Source organism: Manis pentadactyla, chromosome 5 (genome assembly GCF_030020395.1).
Source record: "Manis pentadactyla isolate mManPen7 chromosome 5, mManPen7.hap1, whole genome shotgun sequence".
Lineage (NCBI taxonomy): Eukaryota > Metazoa > Chordata > Mammalia > Pholidota > Manidae > Manis > Manis pentadactyla.
Genome location: NC_080023.1, coordinates 3,755,145 through 3,770,916, shown reverse-complemented (window position 1 = coordinate 3,770,916; position 15,772 = coordinate 3,755,145). Strand labels below are relative to the sequence as shown.

Genomic DNA, 15,772 nt, shown 5'->3' with positions numbered 1-15,772 from the left:
CTGGGACACTGAAGCAGGAGAAAGCAGGGGCCAGCTCGCCTGTGCTCGCAGCTAGTGGGCAGGTACAGCTGGAGCAGAACACTGTCGGTACTGCCAGCCGATCCCCCACTGGCCTCTTGTGTCTGGAGCCCCTGTTCCTGCCTTCGAAGGACAAGACCAGCCCTGTGGGGAGCCTCTCAGCCCACACTACCCTGACTCGGTCACCAAGGGCCAGGTTGCACAGAGCACAGCAGAGCTACTGGGACCCGCAGCTGCAAGGCTCGGTCGCCGGCAGGCCAGCTATGCCTTCTGTGCCCCGGCTCGCCCCACACAGAAGTGAACCTTACCTCCTGGCTTCATCAAGCATAACCAACTAATTTCCCAACCCTCAACTAGCAAGGAAGCAAGTGGCTTCCCAAGAAGGCGTGATGTCAGAGGGCATCAGGAAAAGCAGAGACACATGAAAACAAACCAAGCAGAGAAGCACCTGGCGTTTCCAAGGAGGGCCTGCCAGGCTCTGAGACCTGGCTGCCTTCAAGCACATTAGAGAGACTGTTATTACTAATGATCAAGCCAGAAAGTTTAGCTAATTTCAAAAAGCAAAAAATTGCCTAATTTATAATTTAAAAAATTTGTCCACATAAAAGTAATCTGGGCACTGCTGCTTTCCCAAGGCAGCTGGGACAGAAGACCAGCCCTGCTCTCCCAAACCTACCAGCACCCAGTGTTGGCGCTGCTCAGAGACACACCCGCCCTCACCTGAGCAGGCCAGGGCCAGCTTCCCAGCACCCAGCCACCTGACCTCCTGCTGCTGCTTTTCCTTCCTTTTTTAAAAAATATATCACCTTCACAGAGGGATAAAACACTGGGCGAAAGCAATATTTCAAGAAGAAACATGTGGTCCCCAGAGGAAGCCTGTCCATTCACATTACAAAGCCCAGGAGTTTCTGCAGAGTCGCTCCCTGTATGTCAGGACACTAACTCCCATGCCCATCTCAATCAGGATATCCTGCCATCACCTTCAAGAGGAGAAAAGCTAAGCAGTGGGCCAGGGAAGAGCACGCACAGGTTCAAGCACCTCCTGCAACTTTAGCGCACCGGCGACACCAGCACCACCCAACAGCAGACACAGGGAGGCAGGCCCACGGAGCCAGACCTGCTCTGTCACAGCACCTCAATGCTTGAAAATCACTGTGATTTCAAGAAAATGCCACAGGCACAACACCCGTGGGAACACGGCCCCTTGCCAGGAGAAAGCTTGCCAAGCTAATAGCCTGAGGCAGGGCCGGGGATGATGGCAACCCTCAGTGTGCCATCTCTTCAGGAACATGACACCTGCAGGGGCAAAGGGATGCCAGCAACAAAAAGGGACATACAATGGAGCAGCAGGCACCATGACCAAGAGGGATGATTGCAAAAGTACAGGACACCTATCTGCCCAGGGATAAGAGGCAAAACAATGTTCTCCTGCCAGACATGGGGAACCAGAGAGCACTGCTGTCTTGACGATGGGTCTCTGCCCTGGGCAAGTTCACTGTGGATTGACTGTGACAGTAGAACATACTTGGGGTGAAAGGGTTATACCCAACTTTATTCCCATGGTGGCAGGTCAATCACTAGAATCCCACCCACTCAGAGCAAGTCTGCATGCAGCAAGCCGGTCTCTGCCTCTGGGCCTTTCTGCCCGTGGCAGCTGCCTCAGTCTCTGTCCTCAGCGCTGCCACCACTCCAGCATCTGCTCTGCTCTCCTGCAGCCTTGCAGCCTTATGTAGCTACCATGTTGCCCAGAGCACTGGGTGGAGCTCTTTATATAGTCAATAACGACATATTGCTGACACGTGTAGTGAGCTAGCCGACCAGGGCCAGGTGAGAATCCTGGCCACAGGAACCATCACTTTACCCACAGCTGCCCACAACAAGTCAGAGACCTAGGGCTCCATACATGCAGGAAGGGCCCCAGGACCCAGGGCGGCACCTGTCACCAGCACGTCAGTGTCTCTGCAGGTCTGGCGGTTGCCAACACTGACATCTAGGAATGGAAGCTGCTTACATCAGCTCAGGTTTCCCATGAGCTTCAGTGCTTCCAGTGTTTCAGGACCTGCCCACTTTCTCTCTGCCTTTATTTGTATGATAAAGCAGGTCAAGAGCAGCCAGATAATGTCTTGGATCAGAAACTCTCCACCTACTCACCCTCTGAGAGGTACGGACCTTTTCAACTGAAGACTGAGATTGCAAAATAACTGTTAAGAAACTAATAATACAAACAGTTATCACCTGCAACTACTTATCCATGTGACTCAGTATTTCTCATACTGGGAGATCCAAATAAAAAAAACTTTCTTGTTATCATTAATCTACAAGTACATGAAGAACATTGTTTACTAGGCTCCCCCCTTCACCAAGTTCCACACACACACCCCATTACAGTCACTGTCCATCAGTGTAGTAAGATGCTGTAGACTCACTACTTGTCTTCTCTGTGTTGCACAGCCCTCCCTGTGCCCCCGCCACACTATACATGCTAATCGTAAGGCCCCCTTTTTTTTTCCCCACCCTTATCCCTCCCTTCCCACCCATCCTCCTTAGTCCCTTTCCCTTTGGTAACTGTTAGTCCCCAAATAAAATTTTTTGGAAGTTAAGACTAACACAAGGCTTTCTTGTCTGTAATACTTAACTTAAAATTCTGAGTTCAGCAGAAAAGCTTTATAGTTCTCATTGCTTAACTTCTGAAACAGTGTTTAACCTTCCAGAAATTAGGAACTTACAAAAAATTTACATGAATAAAGCACAACTTCTATGTTTTAATATAAATCTTAAACACAGATGCATTTGAACCTTAAAAAGGTGCTTCACAGATTTAATACCCATTCCTAGTAAAAATGCTTTAAGTTAAAAACAAGCAGAAATGGCAGACAGTACTCAAAAACAAAAGCTAAGGTCATAGAGTAAACCACTACATACTACATTCTTTCTGTGGTGAATACATGAAAGACTACAGCATCCCAGTAACCAGGCTGGCTACTGAGTAAGGATGGAAACCACAATAGAAACATGTGCACTGGAAAGGAGACAAAACCCAATTAGCTCAAAATGTGCTACAACATGAGTTAAAGTAATAAAAAGGCTGTGTGAAGAGGCAGACACAAGTTAACTTATATGCCAGCACTAATTACTTAGAAATGATAATGAAAACGGAGGTCCACTAACACTACCAAACAGGATATATCTGGGAACTGTCTTAAAGGTAACACATGTGGGAAAGAAAATTGCAAACCTTTTTCTTAAAGAGGGAAAAGGCCCTATTGAAGAAAACTTAAACCTGGAAAGACTCCATGTGATCTCAAAAGTTCATATTCCCAAGTGATTCTATGGGTCTAATGACATTTCAAGTTACAATCCCAAGAAGACCATTTTAGAACTGAAAAGAACTCAGAAGTACACCTAGCAGAACTGTTCAGAAAGGAGGCATGCGAGGCCTGGTCTCCTGCAAGCGAAAGTGGCTAGAAAACTCGCTAAGGTAAGTTGACAGGCTGTGGATAAAGTGAAGGTTCCTGTAGCCAGGATTCTCACCTGGCCCTGGTTGGCTAGCTCACTGCACACGTGTGGGCAATGCACTGTTATGGACTCTACATAAGGAGCTCCACCTAGAGCTCTGGGCGACACAATGGCATGGCTGCAAGGCTGCAGGAGAGCAGAGGCTGGAGTGGTGGCAGTGCCGAGGATAGAGACTGAGATGGCTGCGTGGGTAGAAAGGCCCAGAGGCAGAGACCGGCTTGCTGCATGAAGACTCACTCTGAGTGGAAGGGATTCTTGTGATTGACCTGCCACTGTGGGAATAAAATTGGGTATAACCTTTTCACCCCAAGAATGTTCTACTGTCATCTCTTTGGTCACATTGAATCCATAGCGAACTTGCCCAGGGCTGAAATCCATTGGCAAGACAATTGGTGACAGTTGGGAGGGTTCATTATTGATCAAAGAAAAGAACAGGTTGCCCTCATGGGAGGAGTGTTTCAGTGGCTGCCCCTATGGACAGGGAGACATCCAAGTGTGCTCCTAGGGACATGTGGACTGTGAAGGGGTAGAGGACTGGGGTCCACCCCAAGAGAAAGAAAATTTGTTGCTGACTGAGATGGCGTCACTACCAAGGGCTGTGGAAATGGTAATGGTGTCATGGTGGCCCGAAAGGAAGCAGCACAAGAAGGAGCAGCAGCACGAGAGCACAGGCTGCTGGGTGCCGTGGGGCAGGTGAAGGAGGTGAAGGTGATGGCTGGAGCCATCAGCCCTAGAAATGGAGGAGAGGAGGCTTGACGAACAGGTTGGGGTGGAGGCCCTGCCGGTGCCAGAGGCATCGACCCCTCCTCAGTGAAGACCCCACCTGGTTGAAAGCTGGTGGAAAGCCAGAAGGACTCAGCAACTGCAGGTTCCTCCAGGAGAGGTGAGCCCCCTCCCCAGGCTGTGGAGCCCTCCATGTTCTGCTCCTATCCTCAGGCTCAAGCACAAAAGGAAATACGGTCTGCTTCTTGAACGAAGAATTGAAAGGGTCCGTGAAGGTCACAAGGACCCAGATGTGGGTTGGTTTGAAAAGGCAGGAGCAGACAGAAAGAAATTGGATGACTGGAGCTGTGGCAACAACTGAGACAGGAGCAGCAGTTCCGGCTGCTGAGGATGAAGCAGAGTCTGCACAGAGATAAAGTAAAAAGATTGGCCTGTGTGTCTGCAAGACTCTTTGTTGCAGAGGCTGGAGAAGGTGGGTATTGTAAGGCCCTCCCTCCCATGGTTTTTTTACAATGTTCCAGCCTCCTTGCACAGGGACCATTGCAGAGGACTGAGGGCACATAGATCGAGAGGAAAGAATCCTGGAGGGGTGGAGTGTGGATAAAGTGAAGATTCCTGTGGCCAGGATTCTCACCTGGCCCTGGTCAGCTAGCTCACTGCACACGTGTGGGCAATGTGTTGCTATTGACTCTATATAAAGAACTCTGCCCAATGCTCTGGGTGACACGGTGGCATGGCTGCAAGGCTACAGGAGAGCAGAGGCTGGAGTGGTGGCAGCGCTGAGGACAGAGACTGAGATGGCTGAGTTGGTAGAGAGGCCCAGAGACAGACACCAGCTTGCTGCATGCAGACTTGCTCTGAGTGGACAGGATTCTAGTGATTGACCTGCCACTATGGAAATCAAGTTGGGTATGAACCCTTTCACCCCAAGAATGTTCTGTCCTTTCTTTAGTCTCACTGAATCCATAGTGACCTTGCCCAGGGCTGAAACCCATTGGTAAGACACACAGGTACAGGCCACCAAGGAATGACAGGCACTCCGTGGACATGGGGCAGGCATGGCCAGCCTGCAAGCTGCTGGGTCACTGTAGGTAGACCCCATCCACACAGGGCTGGGGCTGGTCCATACAGCGGTCCTCTAACTCGTGCTAGTTGTCTGCACTTTAAAATGAGAGCCTTCACACCAAAACCCAGTCTTCTGGCTTACTTTCAAACACTCCTCCCCCAGGCCGTCCCCCAGCCTAAAGGGCTGGCCCTGTGGGACCATGCCCATCAGGACAACCATGTGCTGCCAGGTTACTGGCCACCATTTCTAACCCCCCTCCAAGCCCCAGGCTTCTGAAACACTATCTCAGATTAGAGTTTACTCTAGGACGGAGTCTAGAAAAGCACATTTCAAGAGTAAGGATGTTCTTTGCTTGTACGTTAATGACTCCACATCATAAAAAGAAAGATTTCATGACAAAGTCTTATGATTATCAGAAGAGAAAAAAACCTAATTCAAATCAAAGCCAAGAGCTGGGTGACAGTGCTCTGGCAGCAAGCAGGGGGGTCTGTGGCTGGGAGGGGCTTTTAAGCAGCCTTTGTTGTGTCCCCACCAAATGCTGCTCATGGGCCGATATCATTCCACAGAGATGTATGCATGCGAGAAAAGCCACATGGGCCTGGCTGCTCATGTTAGCACTTTACAAACGCCATAAAACAGAAAATACGCTTAAGCATAACTGCTTTAAATAGAACCAAGTTTCCATGTATGACTTGTGCAGTGTGTCTTTTAGGGAATTAAACCTGTCCCAGGAAGCATCCTCCAGGAAAGCTTTACAGCCAAGATGAGCTGGCAAATTAACAAGCTCAAATGTGTAGGAAAACCCAAAAGACCCCACAGCTCCAAGGGTGAGGGGCCAGACAGACAGCATGGGAGGGCAGTCCTGGGCCCTAGAGCAGGAGGAATCATGGCTGCAGAGAGAGACGAGCTCTGCACTGGGTGTGCAGGGATGTGGCCAAGGGCCTGGTGCCAGGAGAGCTCTGCACTTCCCACCACACAGGCAAGGGGGCCAGAAGGGAGACCTCCTTGGGATACTGGGCACAGGGGACGGCAGATGGGAGAGCTCAATGGCCTTGAGGGAAATTCAAGTCCGTGTGCAAGTGGACAGGAAAGTGTGGATGCCACTCCCTCCAGGACGCCCTCCAGCCTCAGAGCAGTACCACAGACCTCCCACCGAATGGAACGACTAGGTCTTCCATTCGTGCCCAGAACCAGGCAGGGGCACGCTCCATGGGGCCAGCACTCGCTCAAATACTGCTCCTCTGAAGCACTACATGTGTTGTGAGGGACAGTCTGTGTGTGTTCAGACAGGGCCTGACACCCACAAAACTGCCTGGCATGACCAATGTCTTTCTGTGCAAATACATGAAAAGCCATGAAAGTGGCATCATGTAGGCATGGAACAGGTGTGTACACGATAGTATGCACACTGTGGTTACTACTGTGTGTTTTCAAAAATGCACATAAAAGACTGGAATAAAATACACCAAAATGCTAGTGATACTTGTAAGAGATTCTGACCAGGATTAAAAGTGTTCATTTATTTTTCAAAGATTCACTAAGGTATGTGGTTACATATTTCAAAATGAAAGGATAAAAAGAAACAACAACTAAGGACATGAATGCAGGGTATATCATCTCCCAAGTTGAGAGCCACATGCCACTTGTGCATTTTCCAGCTCCCCCTTTCAAAGAGGTGAAAAGTGACATTTACTTACCTGCGGCTCATCATCCTTGCGACGCCAGCACAACTGAGGCACCAATCCCCCAGGCTAGCTGCAACAGACACAAGGGAAATAAGAAAGTCAGTCTCAGGCTAGGCGCTTTACACTGACACTGCCTTTGAGGGCATGAAAAGACTATGGCTCTCTTTGGCAGAATAAGTTTCTGGAAGGCTGGTCTCGGTGTTACAACGTTTCAGTGTTTGTAAAGTGAAGGGTCTACTCCAGCTGGGAACACAGTGTCTTGGGGTAGCCCTCGGGAAGATCGGGATCTGGAGTGCAGTAGACCCACAGCTAAGGCCTCAGTTTCACAAGACTACCCTCACTTCACATGCCAGTGGCAAGTCGGGTGGGTCCTCAGGCCACCCACACTTCTGCCAAGTACAAACTCAGAGGTTCCCACGACCCCCTCAGTTTTGCCAGTTGGCTAGAATGGCACAGAACTCAAGGAAGTGCTCTACTTACTATCACAGTTTGTTTTAAGGGGAACCTGCAAGCAGCTTGATGGAAAGGAATGGAGCGTGAGGGCTGGAAGAGGCCTTGTGGGGTCAACATGCACCATCAACCCAGAAGCTCCCCAAGCCTCCCTGCTCAAGTCTTCATCTGCATTACCTAGGTGGGATTGATTACATCCTCGGTCTCTGACGACTGAACTCGATCTCCACACCCCTCCCTGGAGGTGGAGAATCTGGCGAGAAGGTCCAACCCTCTACTCCCAGGTACCTCGTTAGCATAAACTCAGGGGTGAGGAAAAAGCAGCTCACTATGAATAACAAAGACATCCTCTCTCAGGAAATACCAAAGCTGTAAGGAGCTTGGCTAGAGACCCAGATGGAGGACAGACACCAAATGTATTTCTGCAGATTCCACACCTTCCTTCCCCTGGCTTCCAGGAAACTGCATTTTCTGGGTTCTCCCCTCCAGCTGCTCCAGGCAGGATCCTCTCCACCCTACCTCCAGCTCCTCCTCAGGCACACAGTGCCTGCAGACCTGTGGGTAGTGAGACCCAGACATCCAGTGGGCACCTCACACCAACAGCTCCAAGAACAACTCCCAGCTTCCCCAGCCTGCACCTTCCCGAATCCTCCCGTTTCAATAATGGCCAAAGGCTGGCCCTTGCTGCTCTCACACCCAGTGCCTGGCAAATCCAGGCAGCCCACCTTTACGGGGCCCCAGACCCCTCCCAAGTACAGGCCCCACATAGCAACTTCCTCCCAAAGAACACGGTGTGGAAAGGGGGAAAGAATAACTCCAGAGGAGAGAGACCTAACATACACCACCTCAGCCCAGCGATCGAGGTCAGCACTGAGCTCACTAAGTCATACTGCTAGTGGCGCCCTTGTTAGGATGTGATGAGGACACTTTAACCCCTGCGGTCTTCTTCCCCAAAAACCCGTTAACTCACTTGGATGAAAAAAAAAAAACAGCAAACAAATCCCAATAGCGGGGCATCCTAAATATTTTCACCAGTCCACACAGAACTGTCAAGATAAGTCTGAGAAACTTACCAGCCAAGAAGAGACTAAAGAGAAACGGTGACTAAAGGTAATGTGGTGGCCTGGATAGAGTTCTGGGACCAAAAAAAGGCATCCGAATAAAGTATGTGAAGAACAGAGGAAATGTACTTAACAAATAGAATTTGTGCAGAATAAGGAAAGTATGTAAACAAAAAAAGACACCAGAATAAGCAACAGGCAAGATAGGGTGCTCTGAGGGCAGAGGGGAACACTACGAGCTCTGGACTGAAACCTCACTCTTCAGTGCCCTTCCCAGGGCTCCAAGGCAGCCAACCAGCCATTTCTGTTAAAAATTACACAACCGAGTTTCTCGGGGTTCCTTTGTATGCCGTAAAGCACCTTGAAATACATAACTTTACTTGGGTATTCTCTATTTTATAAAGCAAATATAGTGTTTACTCCAATCTTACAAATAAGGAACAAACTCAGAAAGATTAATGTAAAAAGAGACGGAGATGGGTGAGGGAGAGTGCCGACGCCCTAGGCATGGACCCCTAAGAGCCCTAAGTTAGGCGTTATTTTCACGTCACAGCTAGGGCCGCTAAGTCTCGGGGTACAAGAGGACCTCACCCGAGGTCATGCACAGCAAGGCCTGGGTGTTGCTCGCAAATGTCTGCCAGTGTCTGCCAGCCCCCGGCCGTCGCCTATCGGGGGCTCTTGACGTGGCCCCCGGGCACGACCGCCCTCGTGGGTGGACGCCACGTTACACCGGACTTAAGCACCGGCGGAGTGCGCCCACACCGTCAGCGCCTCCCTTCTGAGCCCTTCTCTAACCTGCTCGCGACTCGGCGGCCAGCGGCAGGTCGACTAAGGTCACGGCGCCAGTGAGTCACCACCCGCCGCCCCGCGCGCCCGGCGCTCACCGCGCCCGGCAACCGGCGACCGGGGCGGAGAAGCGAGGCCCCCGAGGCCCTGGCGCGCCCACCCACCCGGGCGCCGGGCCCACGGCCCTCCTCGGCTTCGGGGCCGGCCGCTTACCCCTCCGGGCGGCGGGGCGGGGCGGCGGGAGACGAGCGGGGCCCGGGCCGCGGCAGCTCCGCAGCAAGATGGACGCCATGTGCCAGCCGCGGCGGCCGCTCGCTCCGGCCTCCTTGCTGCTGCCCGCTCCTCTCCTCGCCGGCCCGGCGGCGCCTCGGCACCCCCGCGCGGACCGCTGCGGGCGGCGGCTGCCTCCGGGCGGCTGGCGCTCAACTCAAGGAACCGGCACCGGCAGCGGCCCGGTCCTGCCACAGGCGTCGGGCGGCGCGGGGCGGGGCCCCGGGCCGCCGCTCCCATTGGGCCTCGCGGGCGCCCACTGCCGGCCAGGTGAGGGGCGGGCTCGCGCCGCCTCGGACTCCGGTCCCGGCGTGCCCCGCGGTGGCCTCACACTTCGGCCTTGCGCCGCCCTGAACTATAGGTCCCGGCGTGCATCGGGAGGCCCGCCCCGCAGGCGCACTGCATTCTGGCTCTTGGCAGGCGGCCGCTCCGGCGCATGCGTCCTGGCTCTTCGGAGGCGGAGGAGGAGGCGGACCGGGAGCTGGAGTGCAGCAGACCGAGATCCTTCCACGGCACGCGGCCGCCGCTCCGGGACGTGGGGGTGGGAACGTCGGCCGCGGAGCCGATCGGGCCAAGCTGTCGCGCCCAGCACAGCCTGCGGCGCCCTCGCCCGCGCCGGGACCCCAGGTCTCCCGCCAGCGCTGCCTAGACTCTGCAGAGAGCGGGGCGGGGAGGGCGAGGCCGGGCCGCCCTGACCTTCGGGACCGCCTTCCCTTTCCTGAGCGGGGCCTGGGGCTGGGGGAGGTGGGTCGGCGGCTCCCGGCCCCGGGGAGCAGGTTTTCCCGCAGGCTTCTCCCGCCAGCCTCTTTCCCGGGGCTCGCTCACTGCTCCCCACCGCCCAGCCTTTGCTCTTCTCAGGTCCTCAGCCTGGAAGGGCTTTTCCGTCCTTGTCGCCTGTCTTGCCAATGGGTTTCAGCCCCCGGTAAGTTCACTATGGATTCAATGTGACCAAAGAAATTGACAGCAAAACGTTCTTTGGGGTGAAAGGGTTTATTACCCGACTTGTTTTCCCGGCGGTAGGTCGAGCACTGGGCCGAGCTCTCTATATAGTGCAATAATAGTTTATTGCCTAGAGGTGTGGAAGCGGTATCCTAGCAACAGGCCAGTTACATCATCAGGTGGTTAAAGTTCAGTGAGGATCCTGGCCACAGGAACCCCAGCTTCTCCACATCGCCCCATCCGCCTGCCTCGTTCACTGGTGACACTCGGGCGCCGCCCGGTGAGGGTCCTGGAGGGCACACCTGCTCTGGATGCAGAGAGCGGGCTCTCCAGTCTTCAGAGACCGGTAATGTCAGAGTAGATAGGTAGGCAGATGAGAGCAGGGAGGCGAAAACGGGGCCAGCACAGCTTCGCGGAATGTGGAGAACATAGGTGACCGGGGAAGCCTGCTGGTTCCAGTGAGGAGAGGTGAACGCAAACTTAACCGCGCAGCACACTGCACCCCATGCCCATAAGTCCCTGGTGGGGACCAAATACGGGCAACCGCCCCGGCCCCGTGAGGGTGGAGCAAGCCCAACTCTGAAGACTCCGCCTGTTCTCTGTGCAGCCTCTTCCCACTTATTAGGTATTCATTTTCCTTTTCATAAAAGAGCTCCGGATTGTATCCTCACGGCAATTCACTCTCCAGTCTGCGCTCAACTCTAGAGCGTATGCTTTCGCCTTTCTTTAAACTCTTATCGTCCCATAAACAAGCTCAGCTGCTTTTGCGGCCGTCCTTGACATCTTTCTCGCCACAAGACCAAGAACCCAGCTCTGACCACATGTGGTTGGCATGTCTCCCCAGGGGGTGTCCCGCAGCGCTCGCCCTCACCATCTGGAATAAGTAACCTGTCTGTAGTGGTTTTCCTGACCCAGAACTGTCAGGTGCTGGCCTGGGGTGGGCCTGGTGTCCCCATCTCAGATGGAGCCTGTGAAAATGACCCGAAGTGCCTGTGTTGGCGCTGGGCAAGGAGCACTGTAGATATCACTGTAAGCACACAAGTGCCCCAGACAGAGGCCTCCACTGCCAATAAGGCATAAGGCCAATCCCCTGTCCTACCCATCCTCCAGAGGCAAAGGAGGGACAGGAAGGACAGCTCTCCTTCCCCAGCCTAGTCAGGTCTGAGCCAGGGCATACAGGGCCTGTTTGATAGGGCTAGCCTTTGAATGCCAAAAGTGTGGAGGCACACTTGTCCCAGTGCTGGTAGCTGACATTGGCCCTGAGCTCCCCAGGGCTCTGTTTCAAAGCTGTCCAGGGGCACAGAGGGTTGCCCTGCACAGTGGGTGGGAATCAAAGTTGGTCCCTGAGATGATGCAGGGGCTAGCTGGCTCAAAGCAGGGCTAAGTGGGAAGCAATGACCACTGAAGTAGGCACCAGCATCTGTTTGCAGGACCTCAGAGGACACTGGAGGGAAGGAGGGTAGGCCCCACCCGCCTCTGCGTTGCTGGAGGTACCAGATGTGGGAATGAAGCAATGCTGTTCACCTGCCCTTGCTTGGGATGACTCCTCCCCAGCTAGATGGGGTGGGGGAGAGATACCAAAAATAGGGTCTCCAAACCTTAACAAACAAAAAGCAAATAATCTAATTTAAAAATGGGCAGAGGAGCTGAACAGACAGCTCTCCAAAGAAGAAATTCAGATGGCCAACAGGCACATGAAAAGATGCTCCACATCGCTAGTCATCAGAGAAATGCAAATTAAAACCACAACGAGATATCACCTCACACCAGTTAGGATGACCACCATCCTAAGGACAAACAACAAATGTTGGTGAGGTTGTGGAGAAAGGGGGACCCTCCTACACTGCTGGTGGGAATGTAAATTAGTTCAACCATTGTGGAAAGCAGTATGGAGGTTCCTCAAAAAACTAAAAATAGAAATACCATTTGACCCAGGAATTCCACTCCTAGGAATTTACCCTAAGAATGCAGCAGCCCAGTTTGAAAAAGACATATGCACCCCTATGTTTATCGCAGCACTATTTACAATAGCCAAGAAATGGAAGCAACCTAATTGTCCACCAGTAGATGAACAGATAAAGAAGATGTGGTACATATATACAATGGAATATTATTCAGCCATAAGAAGAAAAAAATCCTACCATTTGCAACAACATGGATGGGGCTAGAGGGTATGCTCAGTGAAATAAGCCAAGCAGAGAAAGACAAGTATCAAATGATTTCACTCATCTGTGGAGTATAAGAACAAAGAAAAAAACTGAAGGAGCAAAACAGCAGCAGAATCATAGAACCCAAGAATGGACTAACAATTACCAAAGGGAAAGGGACTGGGGAGGATGGGTGGGTAGGGAGGGATAAGGTGGCGGGGGGAAGAAAGGGGACATTATGATTAGTATGTATAATGTGGGGGGGGCACGGGGAGGGGTGTACAACACAGAGAAGACAAGTAGTGATTCTACAGCATCTTGCTACGCTGACGGACAGTGACTGTAATGAGAGTTGTGGGGGGGACTTGGTGATGGGGGGTGTCTAGTAATCATAATGTTCCTCATGTAATTGTAGATTAATAATACCAAAATAAAAAAAATATTTGTACATTTTAAATATCACATTTTTAAAAAGGCCTTTCTGCTGTCCCCCCTAAAAAAATAGGGTCTCCATAGAGGGGTGGGGAGGGGTGTGTCTGGCTTTTGGGCACCATCTGTGATGCTCTCTGCAGCCCAGGCAGGGTGGAGTTTAGAGAAATTCATTTTTCCACAGTAACTTTATTGGGTTTTCTGATTAGCTAAAGAACATGTGCTTGTGACCAACAACAAGTTGATAAAAAGTTAATATAAGGAAATAAGTAGGAGTCTGACATCCCACCAGCTTGCCACACACACCGTTAATGCCAGGTGGATGGTCTCTTCATGAGACAGTCTAAGTGTGCAGAATCCTGGCACAGATGATTCGTTTTAACTCTTTTTGCCTTTTTCTTTCTCTCTTCTCTCATTTGAGGAGGGAGTCCTTTTCTTCTTCCCTATGCTCCCCACCTATCATACATAGCCTTCCGTAGTCACTTCGTGTTTATACAAGTGACAAAAATTGAGAGAAATGGGGTGGGACGTCCAGGCAACATTAACAACCCAGTTAAGGAGTTAGAATCAGGTTAAGGATGAGGTTAGGGACGGAGTTAGGGGTTGTGTTAGAGATCAGGTCAGGGAATCAGGTTAGCTATTAGGGCACCAGAGGGTGAGTCTGCAGGGCTGTGCGTTGTTCACTGGCCACACTCAGGTGCTGAGCAGGAAGAGTTGGATTTGACCGGGGTGGTCAGGCAAGTGTTTGCCTGCAAGTGTGATGAAGAAAGAGAGGGACAGTGGGGTCCCAGCTGTGTGCAGGAGAGTGGCTGTAAGGCTTGACAGGGAAGTTTGCACTGGGGAAGGAGGGGAGGTGTTGGAGGTGCTCGGGACAGTGGAGGGTGACAGAATCAGTGGCCTGTGGGGCTGCTGGGCCTAAAGGGGGTTTGGAGTTGGGCACCAGAGGGAGCAAGCTGGCAATGGAGGGCTGCTCACAACTGGGTGGTATGTGGCTTGCACTACTGGCCATGGCAAAGGCTGGGATGTGATCCCAGAAGAGGCGGAGGTGAGGCTAGAGGGTGCAGTCCTTGGGGAAGAGGGTCAGGATGCCTTTGAGCCCCATGGGGAAAGGCATGCTTTCCTCCAGCTGGAAGCACCCACAGCTGGGCCAACAGAGTAGGGGGGGCAGGTGCTGGCCTCCAGCCTCCTCTCTCCCAGTCGGAACAACCGGACAACTAAAGGAGTGGCCCTGGGTTGGAGAGATGGAAAGGGCATGTGCTGGGTCTCAAGAACCTGAGAATGGTGTCTGTGGGGCTCAGGTTGGGCCTCCTGGCTCACCCAGCAGCACCTGTCCTCTCCTGCCTCTTCAGAGAGGAGCCCTGGGATTACTGGGTTTAGTGGGAAACACCGTTCACCAGCCTCCCATGAAGATAGAACTGGAAGTTCAGCGGAAAGGTCTTTCAAGGAAATGTGTCTCCTCGGCCCTTCTGCTTCCTTCTACTTGCCTGGGAGTGTGGGTGATGGATGGAAAGAAACGGTACTGGACTGCTGACCTTGGGTGGTTTTGCATAAGAGCGAGGAAACATCTTTCTTATCCACCTTTGTTGGAAGGATTTCTATATATAAACCGCAGGTAACTGTAACAGATTCAAGAACGGATAGATCCCTGGAAGCTGGGCTGTTGGATCACCATATCTGCAAATGTATATTTTTGTAAACCTTTAAAATTAAAATTAAAGGTTTAATTTTAAAGGCTTTAATTTTTAAATTAAAAGTAACTTTTGCTTTTTAACAGAGCTGCATGGAAGTGGAAGCATTTTCTCATTGTGTGCACACCCATGCAGCTCCCACTCCAAGCTCCAGCCACAGCAGAAGCTGCCCCTCTACCAGCAATGCTTCTCAGATATTAGAAGAATATGAATTTACCACAAATTGCTTATCAGTGCTGTGTTTGATGGGCCCTGAACTTTGGGCCATTATGAATAATGTTGCCATTAACACTCTCAAACATGGCCTTTGTTGCACATACACAGGCCTTTGATAGGAGTGGAATTGCTGGCCAGGATATGCTAAAGGTCAACATTAGCAGACACTGACAGTTTCCCAAAGTGGTTCTACAGCTTCCCACACCAGCAGCAGAGCAGGAGCGAGCAATCACCCACATCCCCGTTAATCCTTGCTTTGGGGGTCATTGTGATCTTGATCCTCCTGGATGGTGTGAGGCATGCTGTGGTTTCATTTTACATTCCTTCCATGATTAAGAATTTTGAGGTGCTTTTTAATATTATTTTTCATTTGGACTTCTTCTATGAAGTGCCTGTGTAAGGCTAGCTTTTTGTCCATTTCTCTATGGATCATATGCCTTTTTGTTACTGATGTGGATGAGTTCTTTGTACATTTTGGATATGGGTCCTTAGTTAGATGTATGTATTGCATTCTCTCCCATTCAGTGGATTTACATTTTCAACTCTTCATGGTGTGTTTTGATGAATACAAGTTTTTTTTAATGATTTAATCTCTTTTTTGGTGAGTACTTTTTGTGATTGAAGAAATCTACCCCAAGGTCATGAAGACATTTTCTTATATTTTATCCTAGAAATTTAATTGTTCACCTTCTCTCACACTTAGGCTTATGATCATCTGGAACTGGTGTTTGTCTTGCATACTGTGAAGCAGATACCAAGGATTATTTCCCCCCTGTGG

The 15,772-nt window shown here is 51.4% G+C and overlaps 2 protein-coding genes across 4 annotated transcripts in view; one reads left to right on the top strand and one right to left on the bottom strand.

The window, feature by feature from the left end:
* LETM1 (leucine zipper and EF-hand containing transmembrane protein 1) overlaps nt 1-9,765 on the bottom strand; it is a 53,306-nt gene extending 43,541 nt beyond the window's left edge. The window contains exons 1-2 of one of the 3 annotated variants that reach the window (XM_057502056.1): nt 9,519-9,765; nt 7,021-7,078 (exon numbers count right to left, since the gene is read on the bottom strand). Coding sequence is in view for 2 of the 3 variants with exons in the window: in XM_057502055.1 (XP_057358038.1) it covers nt 7,021-7,078; nt 9,519-9,597 (137 nt within the window). In the remaining variant the exon portion in view is untranslated. The remainder of the gene's footprint in view (nt 1-7,020; nt 7,079-9,518) is intronic. The other 2 variants (XM_057502055.1, XM_036921408.2) reach the window with 2 other exon arrangements.
* Nucleotides 9,714-15,772, top strand: part of NSD2 (nuclear receptor binding SET domain protein 2) — a 98,891-nt gene continuing 92,832 nt past the window's right edge. The window contains exons 1-2 of the mRNA XM_057502045.1: nt 9,714-9,845; nt 9,937-10,116. The gene's annotated coding sequence lies outside the window, so the exon portion shown is untranslated. The remainder of the gene's footprint in view (nt 9,846-9,936; nt 10,117-15,772) is intronic.